A 19,098-nucleotide genomic window follows, 5' to 3' on the forward strand; every position below is an offset into this window, starting at 1 on the left:
CTTCATTAAAATCTTACATTCTGGAATAACGTTCTGAACATACACATAAATATATATATATTTTGCTACATAAATTTAAACTTCATGGGCACTTTTACAAAGCAAAGTTTGCAGAATGAGGTTTGGACTGTTGTGTGAGAGGGAGAAGTGTTCCCATATATGTCTAGCAAAACCTGCAAATTTCTATACATTAATGTGTGCTTGTGGGTGGAAACAGAAGCCATTGAAGAAAATGGACCAATGTCACTTTACAGGAATGATACTATCTATGACAGCAGGATACTATAGAGTTACCTCTCCTCTCCAAGGTACTAATCTCTTCCTTTTCAGTGGAATTAAACGTCTGGGTGCTTCCTAAATCATTTCAGGACAGTTATCCCCAACTATCTCTACAGGTACCTAGCTGAGCACTGAAGTGGCCAACACACACTCATGTGTTGTGTTCAGCTCTAAGCACCCAGCAGACACGCAGGGACATGCAGCTGGGCAGGGAGAGCGAGAGCTGCACCTAAGCTTTGCAAATTTAGTCTGTGTTCAAGGTACACAACACAGGTGAATTGAAATCCCTGTGGTAGCCATAAGACATCCCCTAACTCCTTGCAATTTACACCTAGTTGCCCAGGGCTGTTCCCAATCCAAGGGCAGAGATTCAACATCTCTCTGAGCCTCTGTCCATATTCACCTCATGGTGAAAAATGTCAGTTATATTAATGTTCGTGCAGTGGATTTACACACCTCTGACATAAATCAACAAGGGAGATTGGAGTTGCTTCAGGAATATATTTGGCCCAAAGTGTAAGTAACTGTGTAGCATTGTGAAGGCTTCAAGAAACTCAACTGCACATGGAACAACAATGTAATTTTTTGGTGGAGAATCATAGTTCTGTAACTTTTTGTTCCCTGTAAGATTTTTCCATTGAATGCAGGACCAATGAACTTTTGTGAATAAAAAGGTTTAATATTTCATTCCTTCAGGGGGAAGATTTGCTAAAATATATTCACTGAGTGTGATACTGATTTCTAGGAGAAAAGGTCATAATGTACAGATTGCTAATGCCTGGCAATTTTCCCACAGAAATCAGGGTTTGAAGAACACCTATTCTATAAATAATTTTTTTGTCTTGACGAGCTAGGATTATTTACATGAAAGATGCTACTTCCATTTATGCTGGGGAAAATCCAGAGCAGTCTAACTGAAGCCGATACAGTTAGCAGCAATTTATATTAGTGCATCTGACAGCAGGCTCCATCCCTTTGTGGTGATATATCTCTCAGATATGCAGTTCTGTGTCCTGTCAGCATAAGCAATAGCAGAATTAGCCCATATAGGTGTTATATGATCCAGCCTCGAAGTAGATTAAGCTCTTTTTGATTCTGCTGTGCTATAAAGGATCTCTGACTTGTGTGCAAGTATAATTTAGTGTGAAAGAGAAGCTGGCTGAAAATGCACCCAGGTTTATAGCTGCTAAAATACCTGTTTCTCTCCAGCTGACTCCTGGAAGACTTGCAAATGTTTGGGCACTTTCCTGTGCAGATATGAAGTCCTTCTCGGACTCTCTGTGAGGGTAGACTGTTCTTAGAACATTTGTTTTCCTTCGCATAAGCAAAATAAGAGCCTGAGTGTTTGTCTTCTTTGAATAACCATGTGTAACCCTCTTGATGTTTTTAATCACTTTCAGACTTAAGTGAGCAGTTTACGTTTATTCCTTTACAGTAGTGACATAACTGCCAGGTGATGTCACTCCCAACAGTACAGGCAAAACCAATATGAAAACTCACTGTAAAACACTAAAATGACATTCATTAGTTTACACAGCTGAAATGGCAGAATTAGGTAGGGTTTTCCCCTCCCCTATTCAGCAAAAATGTGGGGATTGTTTCCCTATTTCAGATTTAAAGTAGGGAGAAGAATCTAGCTTTCAAGCACTTGGGTTCAGCTTTGAGATTTCTGAGTCATCTCCCTTCTTGCTATAGACATTCCCTGTGATTTGGATGCTGGGCTTAGTCTGTCATACCTCACTTTCTCCTTTGCAGACACAGAAAGTGATTTTACCAGAGCTGGGCGTTAGGAAGGTTGGCTTTACAACATTTAGAGGCTTCTGTGCAAGGAACTGGGAAGGAATGAGGCAACATTGCTGTTAACTGAACTACCACAATCTACAGTTATGCCTTGGGAGACAAATTAGTCAAAAAGAAAAGCAAAAGGTTGCAAAAATTGTTGCAAAACTTGCACCTTACAAAATAAGGAGACTCTGAGCCCTATCTGATCCCTGCCAATCTCCCTCTATTCTTCTCTGTGCCACTGTTCTTCTAAGAGAAATTTAAATGCATGTCCAAACCTTAGGATACAAATTCTGCATCATTCAGGCTACCTTAAGGCTAGTGGCTTCTCCCAGGTCAGCAAACATCAAATATTATCTCGTAAAATGCATTAGTGTGTTGGTGTGATTGGAAATCCAGTGGGAAGGTCAGCGCTGAATTGATGGGGATGGCAGCATGGAAACATCTGCCAGTGTTGACTGCAGCTGTCAGTGCCTTCAATGCAGATAGTCGTGAGTCAGCGCAAACAGTTTGCTTTCCTTGCAAGAAAAAATATGAAGGAAAAGGAGCGATTTCACAGAAAATCTTTTTTGAAATGAAACCTGTGTCTGTAGGACAGTGTTGCAAAAGAAAAGGACCGGATGCATTGCACTGAAATGATGGGAAATTTCTACCCATACAAACAGCTGTGTGGCCAGAATCCCCCGCCCGGGAAGTCAGGGCTGGGTTTGATGAGCTTGGATCCAATCCCTGCCATTCGCTTGGAGACTTTTCACCAGTATCACAATGAGAGGGCCTCTGGCTTACTTATAAACACAGCCCTTCCTCTGAAGTGGATGTTTGATTAATATAAGCGTAATAATCTCTTCATCATTTCCTTCATCCAACCTGGGACGTAGTTCTTGGCATCTCTCCGGCTTGCAACAACACTCACAGCAACAGCATTTCAACCCTTTGCTGTCCAAAGACAGGACCACTTTTGTGATGGATGCATGGCCTGTGCACTGGGTCGCTTAGCAGACACATTTATACACCTAGTCACATGTCAGGAATACTGCCAAGCATATGGTATCTCTGACGGTTGACAGCTAGTGTGAGGAAGGTGTCTTTTGACAGTCCTCTGAGATATGGCACGTCACCTCCTTGACCTGACATGCAGACTGAGGCCAACGGGCTGTATCCAACAGGTTTAGATGTTCCTAGTGCAGGAGATGCTGAAGGACAGCACTGTGGAGGATGTTCGCACCCAGGCAGCCCTGCACATTTACACACAGACACCTAGACACTCCCCCAGCCATGTGTTTCTGGTGTAGGGTTTGCCAGCGCTAAAGATTAACCAGTGGGGTAGAGCTGTAAGAGTCATTTTGGCAGTGGTGATCTCAGCTATAAATTCCTGTGGCCTCTCCATGTGATTCCAAATAGCTCCTTTGGACCAGGCAGCGTGGACCAGGGAGAGAGCAAGGACAGACTTGGTCCTCATCAGGTTACAAAATCTTCTGCCACAAGTCTGCGGACTTTCATAGCTGTCCACTGGCAAATTTGCATTTGATCCTGTTCTACTGGGAAACGTAGGTAAAGGACGGCTCTACCCAGCTTGTCAGCAAAGGGGGTCCATCAGAGCTGGTATTGACAACTCCAAGCCAGTCGTGTGGCTTTAAAGTGGAGGCACAGATGGTTTGAAACTTCAGCCCTGATGCACTGGTGTAAACCAATCCTGGCCAGTTGCGGAAGACAGGAAGCTTCAGGCAGTCAGACGCAGGGCTTTGAGGTATTGCTGCACAAGGCAGGGCAGCTTCAGTTTTCCAGCTTTTTCCTGACTGCCTAACTTCATCCCAATGCCATCCTTTCACAGGGTGCTGCGGTGCATGCTATCTGCTGTGCCACAGGGGACCAGGCCACCCGTCACTCCTATCCCAGGTCCTCTACAGGAATGCTGGGCAATGGAGGCTGGGCTGGGCGCTCTGGTTCACCTACCTGGCAGTCACCCAGAGGAGTTTCAGACTAACTAGCTCAGTTTCAATCATACCGTGCAGCCGCTCAGTGTAGACTTCACGACACAAGCTGAATAAATACTTCAGAGTTACTTAGCAGCAAACTAGCATGTCCAAACTGCAGTCTTTGCAGCAAGGACGTGCCCTGGGAATGAGAGAACCAGTGATTAGCAAAGCATCCTACAGTTACCAGCAGCCTCAAACAGAGCCACCAGATTAAGAACCCAACACATGGTGCATTCTCAGGCTAAATAAATATTCAAACCCTTGCAGGCAAAATTTATGGCTAGTAAAGAGGAGCCTGAAATTTGCAGACAGGAGCCTTTGACCATATGGTATTCCTAAAAGATACAAGGAGGAGCTGTTTTGAAAGCAATTTGTACCTCCTTCCTTCTCTTTCCTGAAGAAAAGAAGGAAGCAGATTTCAGAGTCTTGGTGTTGTCGAATGGGCACCTTAATTCACCCACTGGTCAACATAAAAAAGTGAAGCCAGATGAAAAATAACTGAAAGGCATCTCTGTTTGCTTTGGAGCCTGAAAAGGGAATGGGACTTAATCCCAGGGTTACATCATTTTCATATATAAGCAATCCCTTGCTATAATCAGTTACTTTATCCACTGCCAGCACATTAGCTGAGCTGTTCAAAAAGATCGCTTGCGTAGAATGAAACATGGATTCAGCTTCAAACACTGTGTTGACTAATTGTTACTGTTTATCTGCTGTAGCCCACGCAGCTTCCTAGGTACTATACAAATTGTCAAGAAAGACATTCCCTGCCCTGAAGATCTCATTAGTCTGAAACAAGACATTGGTTCAAGGGTAGTGACTAATAAATTTGCGATTTATATACACTGTAGCAGATAATGTGGGGACTGACACTTAAGATTCCAGTGTGTGTGACCTCAGACAGTCCCTTCTCTTTGCCTTTTGTCTGTTCATGCCCTGAACCCTTTAATCAAGGTTGAGATGCCTTGTACTAGGACTGTTTCTTCACTGCAAAAGGTACAATTATAGAAATAACTGACTAGTAAGTGCTGGATAGAGGGTTAGAAGTTTCTGGACAACAGAGAGCTGAGACCCCTTCAAGGAGAACTGCCAGAAAGGATGCCTGCCCATAGTGTGGCAGCAGCTTGAACCAGAGTCTTACCTGGCTTTGACCACTATAGCTCTGTGAAAGGTCAGATTGGTATCAGCAACAGGTCCTGATCAGCATATTGTTATATCTGCAACACCTGGCCACATGCCTGTCTCTATTTGCAAGAACAAACCATGAAGTGAACTTTGGTCTGGTTTGCAGAAGGCTTTTAAAAATGCATCTTTTATCCCAAAGCAAAAGGAGAAGAGAGGGATGCTCAGGACCTGTTTTGAAGTGCACCCAGAGAGGCTGAGATGCGCAAAAAGGTTGTGAAATTCCTTTTTTGGAGTCAAACCTGGAAATGGTTTGAGGTTACCAACAGACACAGATGTTTCCAATAAGGCAAGGAAGTCAGAGTCACATGGGATTCCTGTGGTCTTCTCACATTTTCGAGAGACTAGGTTTGCATTCTTGTCAGCATTAATGAGGTTATTTTTACATTTGAAACATCATCAGATAGGGGTGATGTAAAAACGTATGTATTTTCTAAAAAACTTTATCGCTTTTATCAAGGAGTAATGGAATGCTTATTTGTGCAAATTACTCACTAAGCACAGGATCCAAATAATTAGTGTCTCTTCAAAGTGTCAGTTGCATTTCCATGATAAACATCGTTCTGTCAGGAGTTTATCGGGAGATTATTAAAATGTGTTTCAAGCTCAGACTTGGCCAGGAACATCTCGATCTGGGAGCAAATTATATTTTAAATTTTTATTGCATTGCATTAATTGCATTTTCATTTTGTGCTTATATAGGTAAATATAGATGGGTGTAAACATGGAGATTCAGGGTTTGGAGGTTCAGGTCTGTACATTTTAGACCTGTATGGTGCTCAGATAGTTTAAAGTACAAGTCCAGCAATGGTTCTTACATGGTGTGCCAGAGTTAATTTTTCTTTTGCAAGCTGAGATGTTACAAGAAGAAACTCAGTAGGAACTGGGAGCTAACTTTGCCAAGTCTGTCCACACACCATCTTTGGCACCTGTGCCAGGAGTTTACCTGTTTCAGCAGACCATGATTCTCAGTTCAGCCCCCGCTAAGCACTCCTAGCTGAGTGGGCAGTCATCATTATGTCTAAAAAAAAAATGCAGAGGAAAAAAAGCAGCCTGAATCATTACCATGTTACAGTAAAATTTCTTTCTTCTCTGTCTGTTCTTATGCTTTGAAAAACCTGAAAAATCTTTAATCTGCCGTACATAATTGGGTGTTTCACAGAGGAGATTAGCATTGGCTGCTGTGCCATTTGAGGGATGTGAGTGTCTCTTTATTTCTGGCAAATTCAAACTCTCAGAAAACGAAGTCTCCTTTCCATGACTTTCCCTGTCTTGTGGAGAAAGCTGTGTACTTGCAAAGACCTATCTGGGAAATAACTAGTCATCTCCCACTGCCCACACAGTGCTGAAATGGAAGGAAATTAAATCTAAACTAAAAAGAGAGGGTCAGTGCTGCTACATAGCCTGGGGCCTTGCTCCTTGTTCATTATAGTGGTGTATTCATATGCTCCAGGCATCAGCTTAAATCAAACCCATTGTGCCAGGTGCTGTACAGGTGTAAAATAAAACCAGAATCTCAGCCTTGTTTGAGGCAAGGAGCAAGAACAAGTATAGACAGATACAGTGAGAAACACTGAGACAATGTGGCAGTACTAACTTATCTGAATGCTAAACAGTGGCTCTATAACACCAGCTGGAATAATCTGTTGATGTAGTTCAAATCTTTCTTTAACCACAAGGAACAACTCTTCTTGTTAGTTCATTCTCCCTCAGCCCATCTCCCATGCAGCTTCCAAAGAAGGAGCAGTGCAGAGTTCCAGCCAAAACTGAATATATGTGTGCCTGCACATGTGTTAGAGCCCGGAGCAGGCACTGCCTCAGGAGACCAGGCCATAGGAGCGGGAGAGTGCAAAACTTTTGCTGGGTTAGAGCAATACTCTTCTGGACTAGTGGGACAGGGAATTAGACTGTCAGGTGTGTCTAACTGTGCAAAACTTGCAGAATATATTTTTGTTTGCCAGAGGACAGATGTCTAGGTGCAAGTACTTAAATGGTGATGTGGGTTTCTTCATCTAACTCAGTACTACCTCCCCTCTTGATGCAAAGGCAGGTGCTTGTGTTTCCATCCTGGTTCCTCTTCCCCTCCCATCCTCCCTAGCCCCAAACACACAACTGCATTTTGCTCCTCTGAGAAGCTGTACGAAACAGAGTTTGTCTGGATTTTAGTACACCACTGAAACAATCACAAGTGCTGAGCTTTACTGTAAAGTGTGATTTGAATTGAGGCAAATTACACTACTTAAGTGTTGACTTGAGATTTCCAGAGCAGTGAGGGACTGGGCAGGCTCTCTGCTCAGAGGATATTCCTGCGTGGGGCTTATGGAAAGGGCAGCCTTCAGTATAAAGAGCTGAGAAACAAAAGGGGTTCCTAGTTTGTTTTAAAGAGCAGAAGGCAAAACAAGCCAATGGAACAACATAGTTCAAACTTTCCTCTGCATGGAGTGAGTAGTTCTGCAGCTGTGGGGTGAATGAAATAACTATTGGAGTAAAACCCTTACTGGAGCAGTGCAATGATAATAAAGCTATGCTATGGGGGTCGAATTGCAGAACCCAGGAGGCAAGATGCAGAGAAGTGTGTAAGTATGTAAATTCTCACAGAAAACATTGCAAATTTGTTCAGTAGGTGTATAGTTTCTTAGAAATCAGTAAAAACATAGGAAGTGAAACTCCTGTAACAGAAAGAATAGGATTTTGATGCACAGAGAATCACCTTGTGACAGATGTCTAGAAAACCCATCTCTCCCATGCACGTTTCTTGCTGAATGAATGTAGATGTTGCATTTGTGTTGTGTTTTCCTCTTGCAGCTTCCAGCAGTGGGCTGGACTTATTCTCCTTATCCTTATGGGAAAGCGAGGTCGTTGTTTCCTGTGGGATTGCAATAAATTCCTAAAAATAAGCAGCAGCCCCAGCTGAAAAATTTGGACTGTGTCTGGGTCCATCTGCACCGAGAACTTGTGAGGGGAACCCTAGGTCTTACATCAGTGATCAGAGGGCCCTCAGGGATTTGATAGGCATGCAAAGCCACCCAGAAACAAAAGCACCGACAGCAGATGCTTTACCTGTAGTCCAAGGCACAGAAAGGGATGACTTAAACTACAGCTTAATTCAATCCTTGGCTCTCCTTGGTCAGGCCCCCATCCTGGATGTGAAAGAATGTGATACCTGCAGCTCCCTGGGCAAATATCCTGCACAAAGTGCAAAAAGAGCAAACAGCATCAGATTGAAGATTTAGGATGGAAGTTGTGAAGGCAAAGGCACAGTGGATCTAGGAGTGGGACAGTCGGTAGAGTGGTTCACACCATATCAGTGTGTCACAAAACAGACAAATTGAAGCATAACATTGGTGGTGTTAGAGCCGTACCTCTCTGGTCAACCGTCCCTGGCATTACACATGTGTAAGTCCTAATAACTGCAGGGCCCTGCTTCCTGATCCGTTTTTGTTAATACACATACCAATTCCAAACATGTAAGTGGTATTTCAGAAGAGCCATAAAGAGACACAGTGGTGCATGGCAGGGGAGCAACCACCCTGTGTGGGTGGCTAGTGTAACTCCAGCTGGCCTTGTGCTGCTTTATGTAATGCTGTTCTGTTGCCAGGGCTTCAGCTCTCCCTCTTATCTCTGCTGTAATTGGTGTCCCGCTGAAACCTGCAGGTACTGTGCTGTGTGTGCCGCCCCTTGCCCAAGGCAAGTGGATATGCAAAGCCCCGTCTCTTTCAAAGAGGAGTGCAGGACTCTACCAGTAATGAAGACCCCCTTCCTGTATGTCCCTACAAGCAGTAGGCACCTGTACTTGGTAAATCATGGCCTACATCCCAACCCGTACCACTAGTGACTTACAGACCATGGGGAGCACAAAGGCAATTTATTTCAGCATTAGCACCAATGATTGGTCGTCAGCCATTAGCAGGTTCATGAGGAACTGTAAAGCCCATTAAGTATTGCTGGCACACAGGAATACTGTTTCTAACTTAAGGCTGCATTGTTAGAGCTATATCAAAAAATACAGAAGGAATGTAGCAGTTAGCCTGGGTCTTTGCTTGGAGTGCACAAATCCAATGAAAACATCCCCAAAGCTGTAATTATTTGTTCATAATTGGATACTGAGGAGCAAATTCTGCCACACAAAGCTCCAGTGAGTTCACTGAAAGTCATGAAATTTGTTTCATTATAGAGTAGCCAAGATGAATGGTAATATGGGGAAGGCTAGGTATTACTAATTAACTATGAATATCACAAAGCACGTGAGCAAAATCTATCACCGTGGAAAGTCCTCTGAGTCCTCTCTTTTTTTGAATTAGGAGTCTATTTTAGAGATGAGGAAATTCAGATTGAAGGTAATTGTCTAATTTCACACTGCTGTTTCACGGTGTCACGAATAGAAACCTCCTCCTGAAACAAAGAACAGAAACCAGGAGAAATTATTTCAAATTCCCCTGCTTTAAACACTAGACCACGTTCCCTTTTCAGACCTGAGAATAAAAGCAGTCGTGTGGACTCTCAAGTCACCCCATACCAATACCTTGCTATGTTGCTACTTGCTTGATGATTCTTCTTTCTGCAGACTCAAAAACGTACAGGCGCTAATAAGGAGCTACTGTTTAACCTATCATTAAGTCTAACCTAGCAGGTTCCTGTTGATAGGCTGCAGAGCTTAAGAACAAAACTGTAACCTCTCCGCACATACTATTGCTGTGTGGTTTTCCATTAATAGCCATGGAAAAGTTAACCTAAACATTAGCTCTTTTTCCTGGAACTAACAGCTCCAAAGCCAAAAACCCAGTGATCTGCTCATCAGCTTGCAGGACTACTGCAAAGCAGACTGCTCCGTTACTGTAAAAACAAAGCACAGAGCTGGCTCTTGAGCTGCCGGACCTCTGTTTCTGAAGCAGGGAGTAGCCAGCTCATAAAAGGGAGTGGCCAAGTCATATCTCGATCCAGGGCAAAATTTCCCCTAGACAGAATTACAAGGTTATGCCTTTGACATTGATGGTCAGAGATCTGCCTTAGAAGCCAAGGCAAATCTAGCAAACAGAGATTGCAGGGATGGGAATTATTTCTCACTAAATACTGGTAGGACAATGTTCAGCAGACAGTAATTCCCGTTTCCTTGAGCCTTTAGCACTGCCCTGCACAGGGTAATTTTCCTGAGTCATGTAACGTGAAAACAGCTATTGAGTTGTGTTCTTCCTGCGTTCACGTTGTGGAAGATCCTGTCCTGAACCATGCCCTGTCTTCTTTGCCCAAAGACAAATTGCATACAGAGAGATCCTCCCCAGATCACCAATTTCTGCAGGCTGCAAGGTCCTGCAGGTTCTTTCTTCCTCTCTAGAGGGTTGTTTACCACTGCCCTTGATTAGTTGTTCCAGTTATCACTGCCAAAAGAATGTGTTTCATTTTTCATTTGAATTTTTCTCTTTTCCTCATACACTGTAGACTTTGTTATTCAACCTCCAGATGAAAGATTACAATCCTGTGTGAGGCAGTCTTTGATGTGTCACTTAGCATTTCTCCAAGACTAGCTACCTCTTTCCAGAAAGACAATGGGAAGAATGACCAGATCTTCCTGGAAATGACACCCATCCCACAGCATAAATAAGCCAAAACTAGGTCCTGCAAAAGTAATCAGGCCTGTTTGCTGACACACAAATGCCCGCTCATCACTGAAAGAGCCACGCTCCTGAACTCTGGCATGAGCCAAAGATTGAGGCTATTAAGCTCATTCCCACGCTTGAATTTGGCAAGGTAGAAGCCTGTATCATCTTGTTTCACTTTTTGTAGGAGTTTGCTCTGAATGTTTTTTCAGTAGGTTCCCCAGCTGGTTCAGTCCTGCATAATGTAGTTACAACTATCAAGAACCAGAGGTTGGCAGAGCAATGGGTATTATCTGGGTTGTGGTAGGTCTGAAGAGCCAGGCTCAGATGAGAAGTTACGAGTAAGCTTATAAGCAAGATTTCAACTGGCGGTTGAATTGGCAGAACCACTCTTTGTACTGTAGGGCCCTCAGATACACCGTGCTATATACACAGGTATATGCGAGCTTTAGTCATAAGCCAACATGACTGAGCTGATACTCTAAATAAGCTCTTACTTATTTCAAATTCTGTGAAAGATCTACAAAAACTGCAATACTTCATGGTGTTTAAAGCAGTTTCCTCTATTCTTGAATGTATGCTGCTTTTGGGTTGCTTGAACAGAACAGGATCATATACATACAAATACAAACCATTGCTTTAACATCTGAATAGACCAAACCATATTAAGGCATCAAAGAAAGGTTTTTCAGCTTCTTTTTTCCTTCTGAATTTAGACCAGCTGCTTGTCTGCAGTGTAGGAAACTGCCTCTGATATAATTGGAGTTCAGTGACCATGTGTAAGATCACTTGTCACTAGTTTTGATAATGTGTTTATCATTCTCATTTGGAGTAAATCCCACCTCCTTACTGGCTCCAGAAGGAAATACTGTTTTGTACCACTCTGTTCCTGGGAGTTAGAAAGTCAAATCTAGCATGGCATGTAGTACTGAGACCCAACAGAAAACTGGATCTTGCTCCAAACTTTATCACTCTGCAGTACGTTTCACAAGGTCTTCTAAGGTAAACCATAACAGTGCGTAGTTTTCAGTGCTGCCTCTGCAATAAGAGACCAGGTTATTAGAACCCTGTTGGAGTGATAATCTTATCAATGGAAGTGTTCCTCTTAATTTTGGGAGAAAACAGGTCAAGCCTCCAATTTATTATTTATTGAGTGGCCAAGGTGGCAAGAATGCCTTGGGTACAGTAGGTTTTATGAGCAACGCTGAGTTCTAGGCTCTGTATTTAGTAATGAGACACAGATGGGAATGGTTTTGTTGCGGTGATGTTTTATCACGAAATGAGACAGTTTTAATAGTTGTTCAGTGACTAACAGATACAGAGGTAGCCATATAATTAGCGTGCTTGCTGCAGGAGGCAGTGTTTCCTGGCATTACCAAGCACACTCAACACAGACTGATCTCACTGAGAGAGGCTGGCTAACAAAGCCCAGAAGCTAGTTAACAGTTTCCTAAAACTGTCTCCAGACACCCTTGTGTGATTTAAAAGACAGCACGCTGCCAGCTCAGGTCGTGCAAGCAGGGATATTTCAAGCTCGCAGAATCCTACCACATAGCAGAAGCCGCCTGGTATTTTGGGGGTTATCTTGACAGGGGTTCAGAGCAGCAAAACCCCCTGGGAATCCAAGAGCTCCCCGACCAATGCTGTTCCCAAATGATAAAATGTTGGTGAGAAGCCGATATTGATTATTCTCACCCTGGCCTTTTCCCAGTATCACCTTTGTCCAGGCACAAAGGGATGCATTTTTTGAAAGAGGTTTTGTAAAGTACCCTATGCAAAGACCACTTCCACAAGAGGGGATCCGCACCACGTTGGCTATAGGCAATTTTTCTCTGCAGCCACAGGAGAGGCAGCATGAGCTGTCTGTGCCACTTGGCTCTTGCAGGCTGCAGACAGGCAAACTGCCAGTTTACCACCTTCCTCTCCCTGTGGGGCTCAGAGCTGCTCAGATTCACTGTGACTCTCCACTCTGTATTCCTCCTTCTCTTCCCCACTCATCACCCTCACAGATGTTTGTGGAAATTTCATGCCTGGACTGAGTTCAAATCAAGCACCTGGGATCTTTGGTAGGGAGCGTTTGGCTTGGAGAATTTAGTGTTAGTTTCTCACATCCATGTATGTGCTTTGCTTTTAAAGTAGCTACAGTTTAGTAAATCCTGTCTTTGCAGAGACTAGTGGTAACTCTTACATATATTTAATGTTTGCCTGTTATTCATTTGGCCAGTATCTCCTACAAGTTTTTGTGCATGCTTGATTCAGAATCAGGTGTCAAATCACAAGTTAATTTTTACATTTCTTTTTTTTCCTCTCTTTTTTTTTCCTTTTTCTCTTTCTTTCTCTTTCTCTTTTCTTTATTTCTGTATTTCTTTTTATTTCTCTCTCCTCTTTCTCATAACAACAGGGTAAGCCAGGATATTGTTTATGGAAAGTTTGAATTACTAATGATCCATACAAAACAACATTAAGAATCATATCTTTTCCAGTGCCTCTTTTTAAACCCAGGAGCTCAGAAGCCAGTCCCAGTGTTTTATGATCTTAAAATGTTGATATTTTTCCAGGTATTAATTCCAGCTTGATAGGAAACCAAGAGAAACAGAAACATTTTTCATCTTCATTTCAGAAAAATGTGCTCCATCTTCCTCTGTTAAAGAGATATCTTTTCAGTACCGTGGAGGGCATGCCACTGCTCTGGGACCAACTTCCCTTTCCTAAATTACCTTTCCACTTTGCCGTCTGTGAGCCTCACCCTGACCAGCTGGAACCACAGAGAGCAGGGCTGAAATGAAACAAAGAAAAAAGCTTCCTCCTAGTTTGAGTCCTGCTGTGATGGGGTCCAGAGAGCTAGCTGGTTAGAGAAAAAAGAAATACTGCAGTGTCCCAAGAGAAAGGTCCATCTTCCCCACAGCTGGATTCAACGTGCTGAATCCCTATCAATGTCTCTATGCAGGTCATTGTGCACTGTGCTCCAAGTGACAGTCCCTCTCCCAGTTAGTTTCCAGACTCAGATAAAAGCAGAAGGAGAGGCAAGAGGAGGTGGGAAGTGGCTTGAACAAGACTGTGGAGTTCTTAGGAAATGCCACATCTTGGCTGAGGCATCTGCTGCTCTTTGCGCCTCTGCTTGCCATGTCCGCGTCCAAGACACAAATGCTCCAGCTCGCTCTCTTGAATGCTCAACAACCGCCACCCTGTGCTACGACCTCAGTAGCCTAATGTCCCCCTCATCCCACATCCCACCCTTCTCTTTCAACCCTGGCAGCACTCCTCAATCAACCAGATGTGAAGAACAAAAGGAAAAGCTTGGATCAAGTGTGCAACCCTACGGCACTCTGCATGCAAAGAGCTCACAGGGCGAGGCCCGTGGTCAGAGGAGACTCAGCCTCCCACGGCTGAGTGCTTTGTTGTCCTAGAAGCAGTGCTGCCTGCCTTCATCCCTAAGATAATTAGCTGTTGAAGGTGAAAGAGCAAGGCAACTCCAAGCAGAATTCATTATGCATATGCCTGCGAGCAGTACTCTCTAGAAAAACAACATAAAATGCGAGAGTGAATTGCCCTCACTGATTTTGCTGATTCCACTAAATTTCAGATCTAATAATGTCTCCATATTGCTTCAATTGTCTCTTCTGAGGCACAGCTGTGACTCTCCCCCCTGAAGCGTTGTGGCTGCAGAAAGGGAAATAAAACCTAGCCAAGGCGTTCAACACAGCAGCCTTTTAATATACAGCCCGTTCCCTATGTTCATACATTCTATATCTCCAACTACTGTCTCCCTGCTAGAAAGACTAATAGAATTGGTTCCTCTTATTCTCAAAGCTGTGGTATAATCTGGTTAAGGAGTTTTTTCTCCTGGGATGAAAGGTGACTTCTGTTTAAGGATCCAAAGTAGCATTTAGTGGAAATGGGTTCATTTCCTGCTTCCTGGATGTTCTGCCACCATCTTCCACATCCACCCCATCTAAATTTGGACACCTAAATGAGGTGATAAACCTTGGTAGATAGCCAAGAGGGGCTGCTAACTGGTGGCCTTTGAGACCTTCCTAAAATCACAGTCATGTGAAGGTCTATATGTTTCCACTGATTGTAGAGAGATCCTGCACTCCTCTTACTTGTAGTACCTCAGGCACTCGCTCTGGTTTTGCATCCAGATGCCAAGGCTGAACAAGGCATTTGGGCCCATTTATTTAGAGGGTCTGTTATTGCTCCGGTCAACTTCTGTTATCTGAGGGATGAACTGAACTGTGCTGGCAATGGAGAGCCCTGTAAAAGCTTGAATGGATGGGTGATTAGCCAGCCAACTTGATCTTCATCCAGACAGTTTTCCAGATAAAACAGCACTGAACCATGGAGTAGGTCGATGATGCTGGCGTCTTATTTTTCTATTGCAATTGCATGGTACAAAGCCCAGCTGTGAATCAGGGTCCCCGTCTGGTAAGTGCAGGTGGGAAAATACATCTCTTGCCATGCATTTCAGAGAAAGCTGGGTCTTCTGGAGCTCTAGGATTACTTGTTTGTGGTCAAACTCTGGCTAGCACAACCTCTGCACTTTTGTATCTGTTATCATATTCCTAGATACAAGATAGCTGTTTAACATCCAGCTTTTTGGTAGCTCTCTTCCTCCTGGGTCTGATTTGCATTTGTACCCAGGGCACTAGTAAAACATTTTCTGTCTCTCATGTGCAGTGGCATAGTAATTTGTTTCCTGGATATCTCCTTGTCATTCGATCTGACAATTCTCCTCCTCTAGGAGATGTTGGCTTCTCCATCTCCTCCGAGGCAGTATAGCTGCCAAAGTCCATCTCAGTCCATCTGGACTGAAAACTCCTATCTGGCGTTCTCTCCCCATCCCCCCTTCTGCATGGATGAAAGAAATGTCAAGAAATGAAACTCAAGAACTCCCTTGGTCTGTCAGTTCACGTGAAAGGAGGAGAAAGCCTGAACTGCGTATCTGCCCTTCACACATGTTGGATGCCCTGCAGAATTACCCATTGCACAGTAGTAGAAAGTGTTGCCAAACGGGTCACTGTCAATTCGCTGCAGAGCAGCTGACCCAGACAGCAAAGGAAATAGGAGGGGATAGGGAATGGCATGCTTGAGCTGAGAAGAAGGCGCGCTCTATCCTGTTTTAAGGGGAAGAAGGTTTGAACTCTGATGTTAGACCAGCATAATGCACAAGGGAATGGGGAAGAGGTATCTGATGAGTACAGCTACATGCTGTGCTAGCTCTGGATCAAGTCTGGCTCTTGTGTCTGCACTCCCGTGCTGTCTGTTCTCTGGTCTGCGTCTGAGTGGCTTATGCTCAGACTCCAGTCCGACTAGATGTTCAAACCAGACAGCATGTCCAACAAGCCCCTGTTAAAGCACTGTTATCAAGGACAGTGGAGATTTAATCGTTTGAAAACAGAACTCTAATTTCAAAGCAACCCTATTACTGGAGAAAAAGTTATCATTAGTCATGGATATAAGCAGTAGTTCATGGACACAGGCTCACTAGATCATAGCTGACTACAAAAACTAGTGTAAACATAGTGCAGCTATATGTCGGTATGAATTGCTAGCACCTTTTTTATGATAATGGCACTGCTGTTCTATCCAAGCCAGTTTTGATCAACAAGAAGTCAAATCTTTGCCAGTCCACAGGATGCACAGGATGTACTCTCTTACCATTTTGGACAGTGCCTTGAGCATTGCCGTGAGTACGAGATGGTTTTTAGTCCTCAAGCCCTGCCCCAGCCCAAAACCCAAAGATTTCTGAGCCTCACTGTACCCTCTTGAATGCTCTTAGGGCGGTGCTCAGTTCCATTTGGATCAGCAGTACCATAACCTCATCCCTGGAGCATCCAGACAGAGTATCCCTCCACACAAAAACAATCACAACTTTTTGTTCTCTGGCTGGGATTCCTGGACTGCTGCTTTTTGTTCAGGTTTATTTTATTCTCAACATAAATAAAGAAAACAAAACTAGTGCAAGTAATAGTCTGAAACTACTAAAGTTGCATTGCAGGAGACGTGGAACTAGAACAAGGAAAATATTGTCATGGGGGGGGGGGTCTGAGTAGAATTGGTTAATCTTGCGTTCAGACTTCCACTCACTCAGCAGGCCTGCCCCACAATATTTACTTAAAACCACAGCAAAGTGCATTAAAACAACATTAAAGCAGAGACACCAGCCCACAAAGAGCAAACAGAACCAGGGATGCTCTGAGATGAGACAACGGTGTGCTTATTTCAGGCTTTCCTCTGCCTATCAGATGGTGCCCCCTTTTTGGCCAGCACCGGAGATGCTGGGATGCTGCGGAGGGAGCATAGTGTTTCTGGTCAGGGGCATTGCCCACTCTGGCACTTCATTTTGTACTGGCATTTTGTCCTGCGCAAGGGATGGAGAACATGTACCTGCTGCACAGATGCTAATGGTAGCACAGTGTACGGAGCAGTGGTCAAGCCTCTCCTCCCTTTTCCCCTCTGTGTTGTCGTGCTGTAAGGATAAGCCTTAACTGAGAGAGCATTAATCCTCAAGGAGGGGCATTACCGTGGGCGTATTCATGACCGTTACGTGGGTCTCTGCTCTGCCCTGGAGTCTGACTCCTCGAGGAGAGCCTGCGTTGAAGCCAGAGGTTCTTCCTGCTGCCAGCTGCTGACAGAAGGCCAGGCCGAGCCATGCAGAGGGGGTTCAGCTGCCACCGTGCTTAGAGCAGCCCTGAGGTGATGCTCTCATTTTGAACTTGATGCAGTTCAAGGCGCTGTAAAATTTTTGTTTTCCTTAAATAACCTTTGCTTGCACAAGACAGCCTGCACTCAGCTGTGGGCTGCTCTGCATACTTCATTGCTTCAGCAAGGAATCCACTTTCCTCTGCTGAACGGCTAAGGCTCAGACAGATGTTTCTTCATATCCACAGAGCATGATGATATAATTGGCAGAGCTCTTGGAGAGGAGCTGTCTGTATCTCTTTATGTGTCAGCCCCTTCCACACCAGCTCCTCTCATCCCTGTCAAATCCTTCTCCAGCACCTTTCTGCTTTTCTACCAGCATCTTCCTTACTTCACTTTGGATCCCTCTTCTGCAGAGCATTTGTCCATAGGCTGGGTACAGCAGGGAAAAGATACAGAGCCGTGCAGAGGATTCGAAGTGGCTGATCTACTCCAGCCTGCACGGGCTCAATGCTCCAATGCTCCATTTGGCATTTTTTCACCAGGAAAAACATTTACTTTGGGAGAGGAAAGAAGAAAACAGAAAATAAGCTCACGCTCACAAATCCAAAAACAAAGTACGGACTCAGAAATCCTCTAGTGCCTTTTTGGGTGATTTCATATCTAAAAGAATGAATCCGTAATACAATAGTGCTGATTCTGACATTTGAGTATTTACAGTGGGATCTTTCACAGGTGGAACTTGGGAGAGAAAAAAAAGAACAGCTTGGAGGGCAAAGGTTTTGTTTAAAAATGTACAACAAACTGTATCTTAGCACCGAAGAGCGAGAAAAGCAGTTTATTGGCTTCTCAAGAGCACTAGAATATCAAGACATCCTAATGAAGAATTGATGTATTTCAGGAAAAGTTCTGAGCAAGACACTGTCTTAGTTAAACAAATCTTTCCTTTTGCCTGGTTGGTAAATGATTAGAAATAGGAGACAAAAGCCAGGTATTTGAAGGGGAGAGAGGCTACAAAGGTGCAAAGTCCAGATTTCATGCTGTTTTAAGTTTAAGACTGAGGTCTGGGAAGAGGCATCTGTAGAGGCAGGGACCACGGGTCGTGCACTGACCCAGGCACCAGCTCTGAAGAATAGGAACAGCTCTTGCCAGCTCTCACAGCTTCAGTATGATTTGAAGTACTTGATGCTCTGTTTAAAGATCCTGGAGTCAGAAAAGAGTATGAGAGGATTGCATCCTCCTTCACTACAAAAGCTGCTGTTAGGGTTTAACCTCTTGGTTGCTTGGCACAGGACTTGCTCTTATAACATCTGTCTCTGAGAAAGAAAGGGAACAAAGCGGTGTGCCCAGGAATACTTAAACTGACGTCAGATTTGCACACAGCCAGGAAGGTATCTCGGCTGCGATGCCATTGCCTCGATCAGTAACTCTGCTTTTCCACTTTGTTCTCTTTTGTTATAGGGCCGTTGCATCAATTTCACCAGAGTGAAGAACACAGAGGCCCCACCCAAATACCCGCTCAACAACGCATACCCTCCGTCATCTCCACCTCCAGCACCCATCTACAACCCCCCACCCCCAGCTCCAATCTATACCCCGCCTCCACCCAGCTCACCCACACCCCACACTCCATCCCCGTCCTC

At 44.1% G+C, this 19,098-nt stretch overlaps 1 protein-coding gene across 1 annotated transcript in view; it reads left to right on the forward strand.

Moving 5' to 3' along the window:
• The window catches only part of ANTXR1 (anthrax toxin receptor 1), a 105,441-nt gene that overhangs the window by 85,919 nt on the left and 424 nt on the right, over positions 1-19,098 (forward strand). The window contains exon 18 of the mRNA XM_009327212.1: positions 18,917-19,092. Within this exon, the coding sequence (XP_009325487.1) occupies positions 18,917-19,092 (176 nt within the window). The remainder of the gene's footprint in view (positions 1-18,916; positions 19,093-19,098) is intronic.

The sequence above is a fragment of the Pygoscelis adeliae genome, unplaced genomic scaffold, assembly GCF_000699105.1.
Source record: "Pygoscelis adeliae isolate BGI_AS28 unplaced genomic scaffold, ASM69910v1 Scaffold187, whole genome shotgun sequence".
Taxonomy (NCBI): Eukaryota; Metazoa; Chordata; class Aves; order Sphenisciformes; family Spheniscidae; genus Pygoscelis; species Pygoscelis adeliae.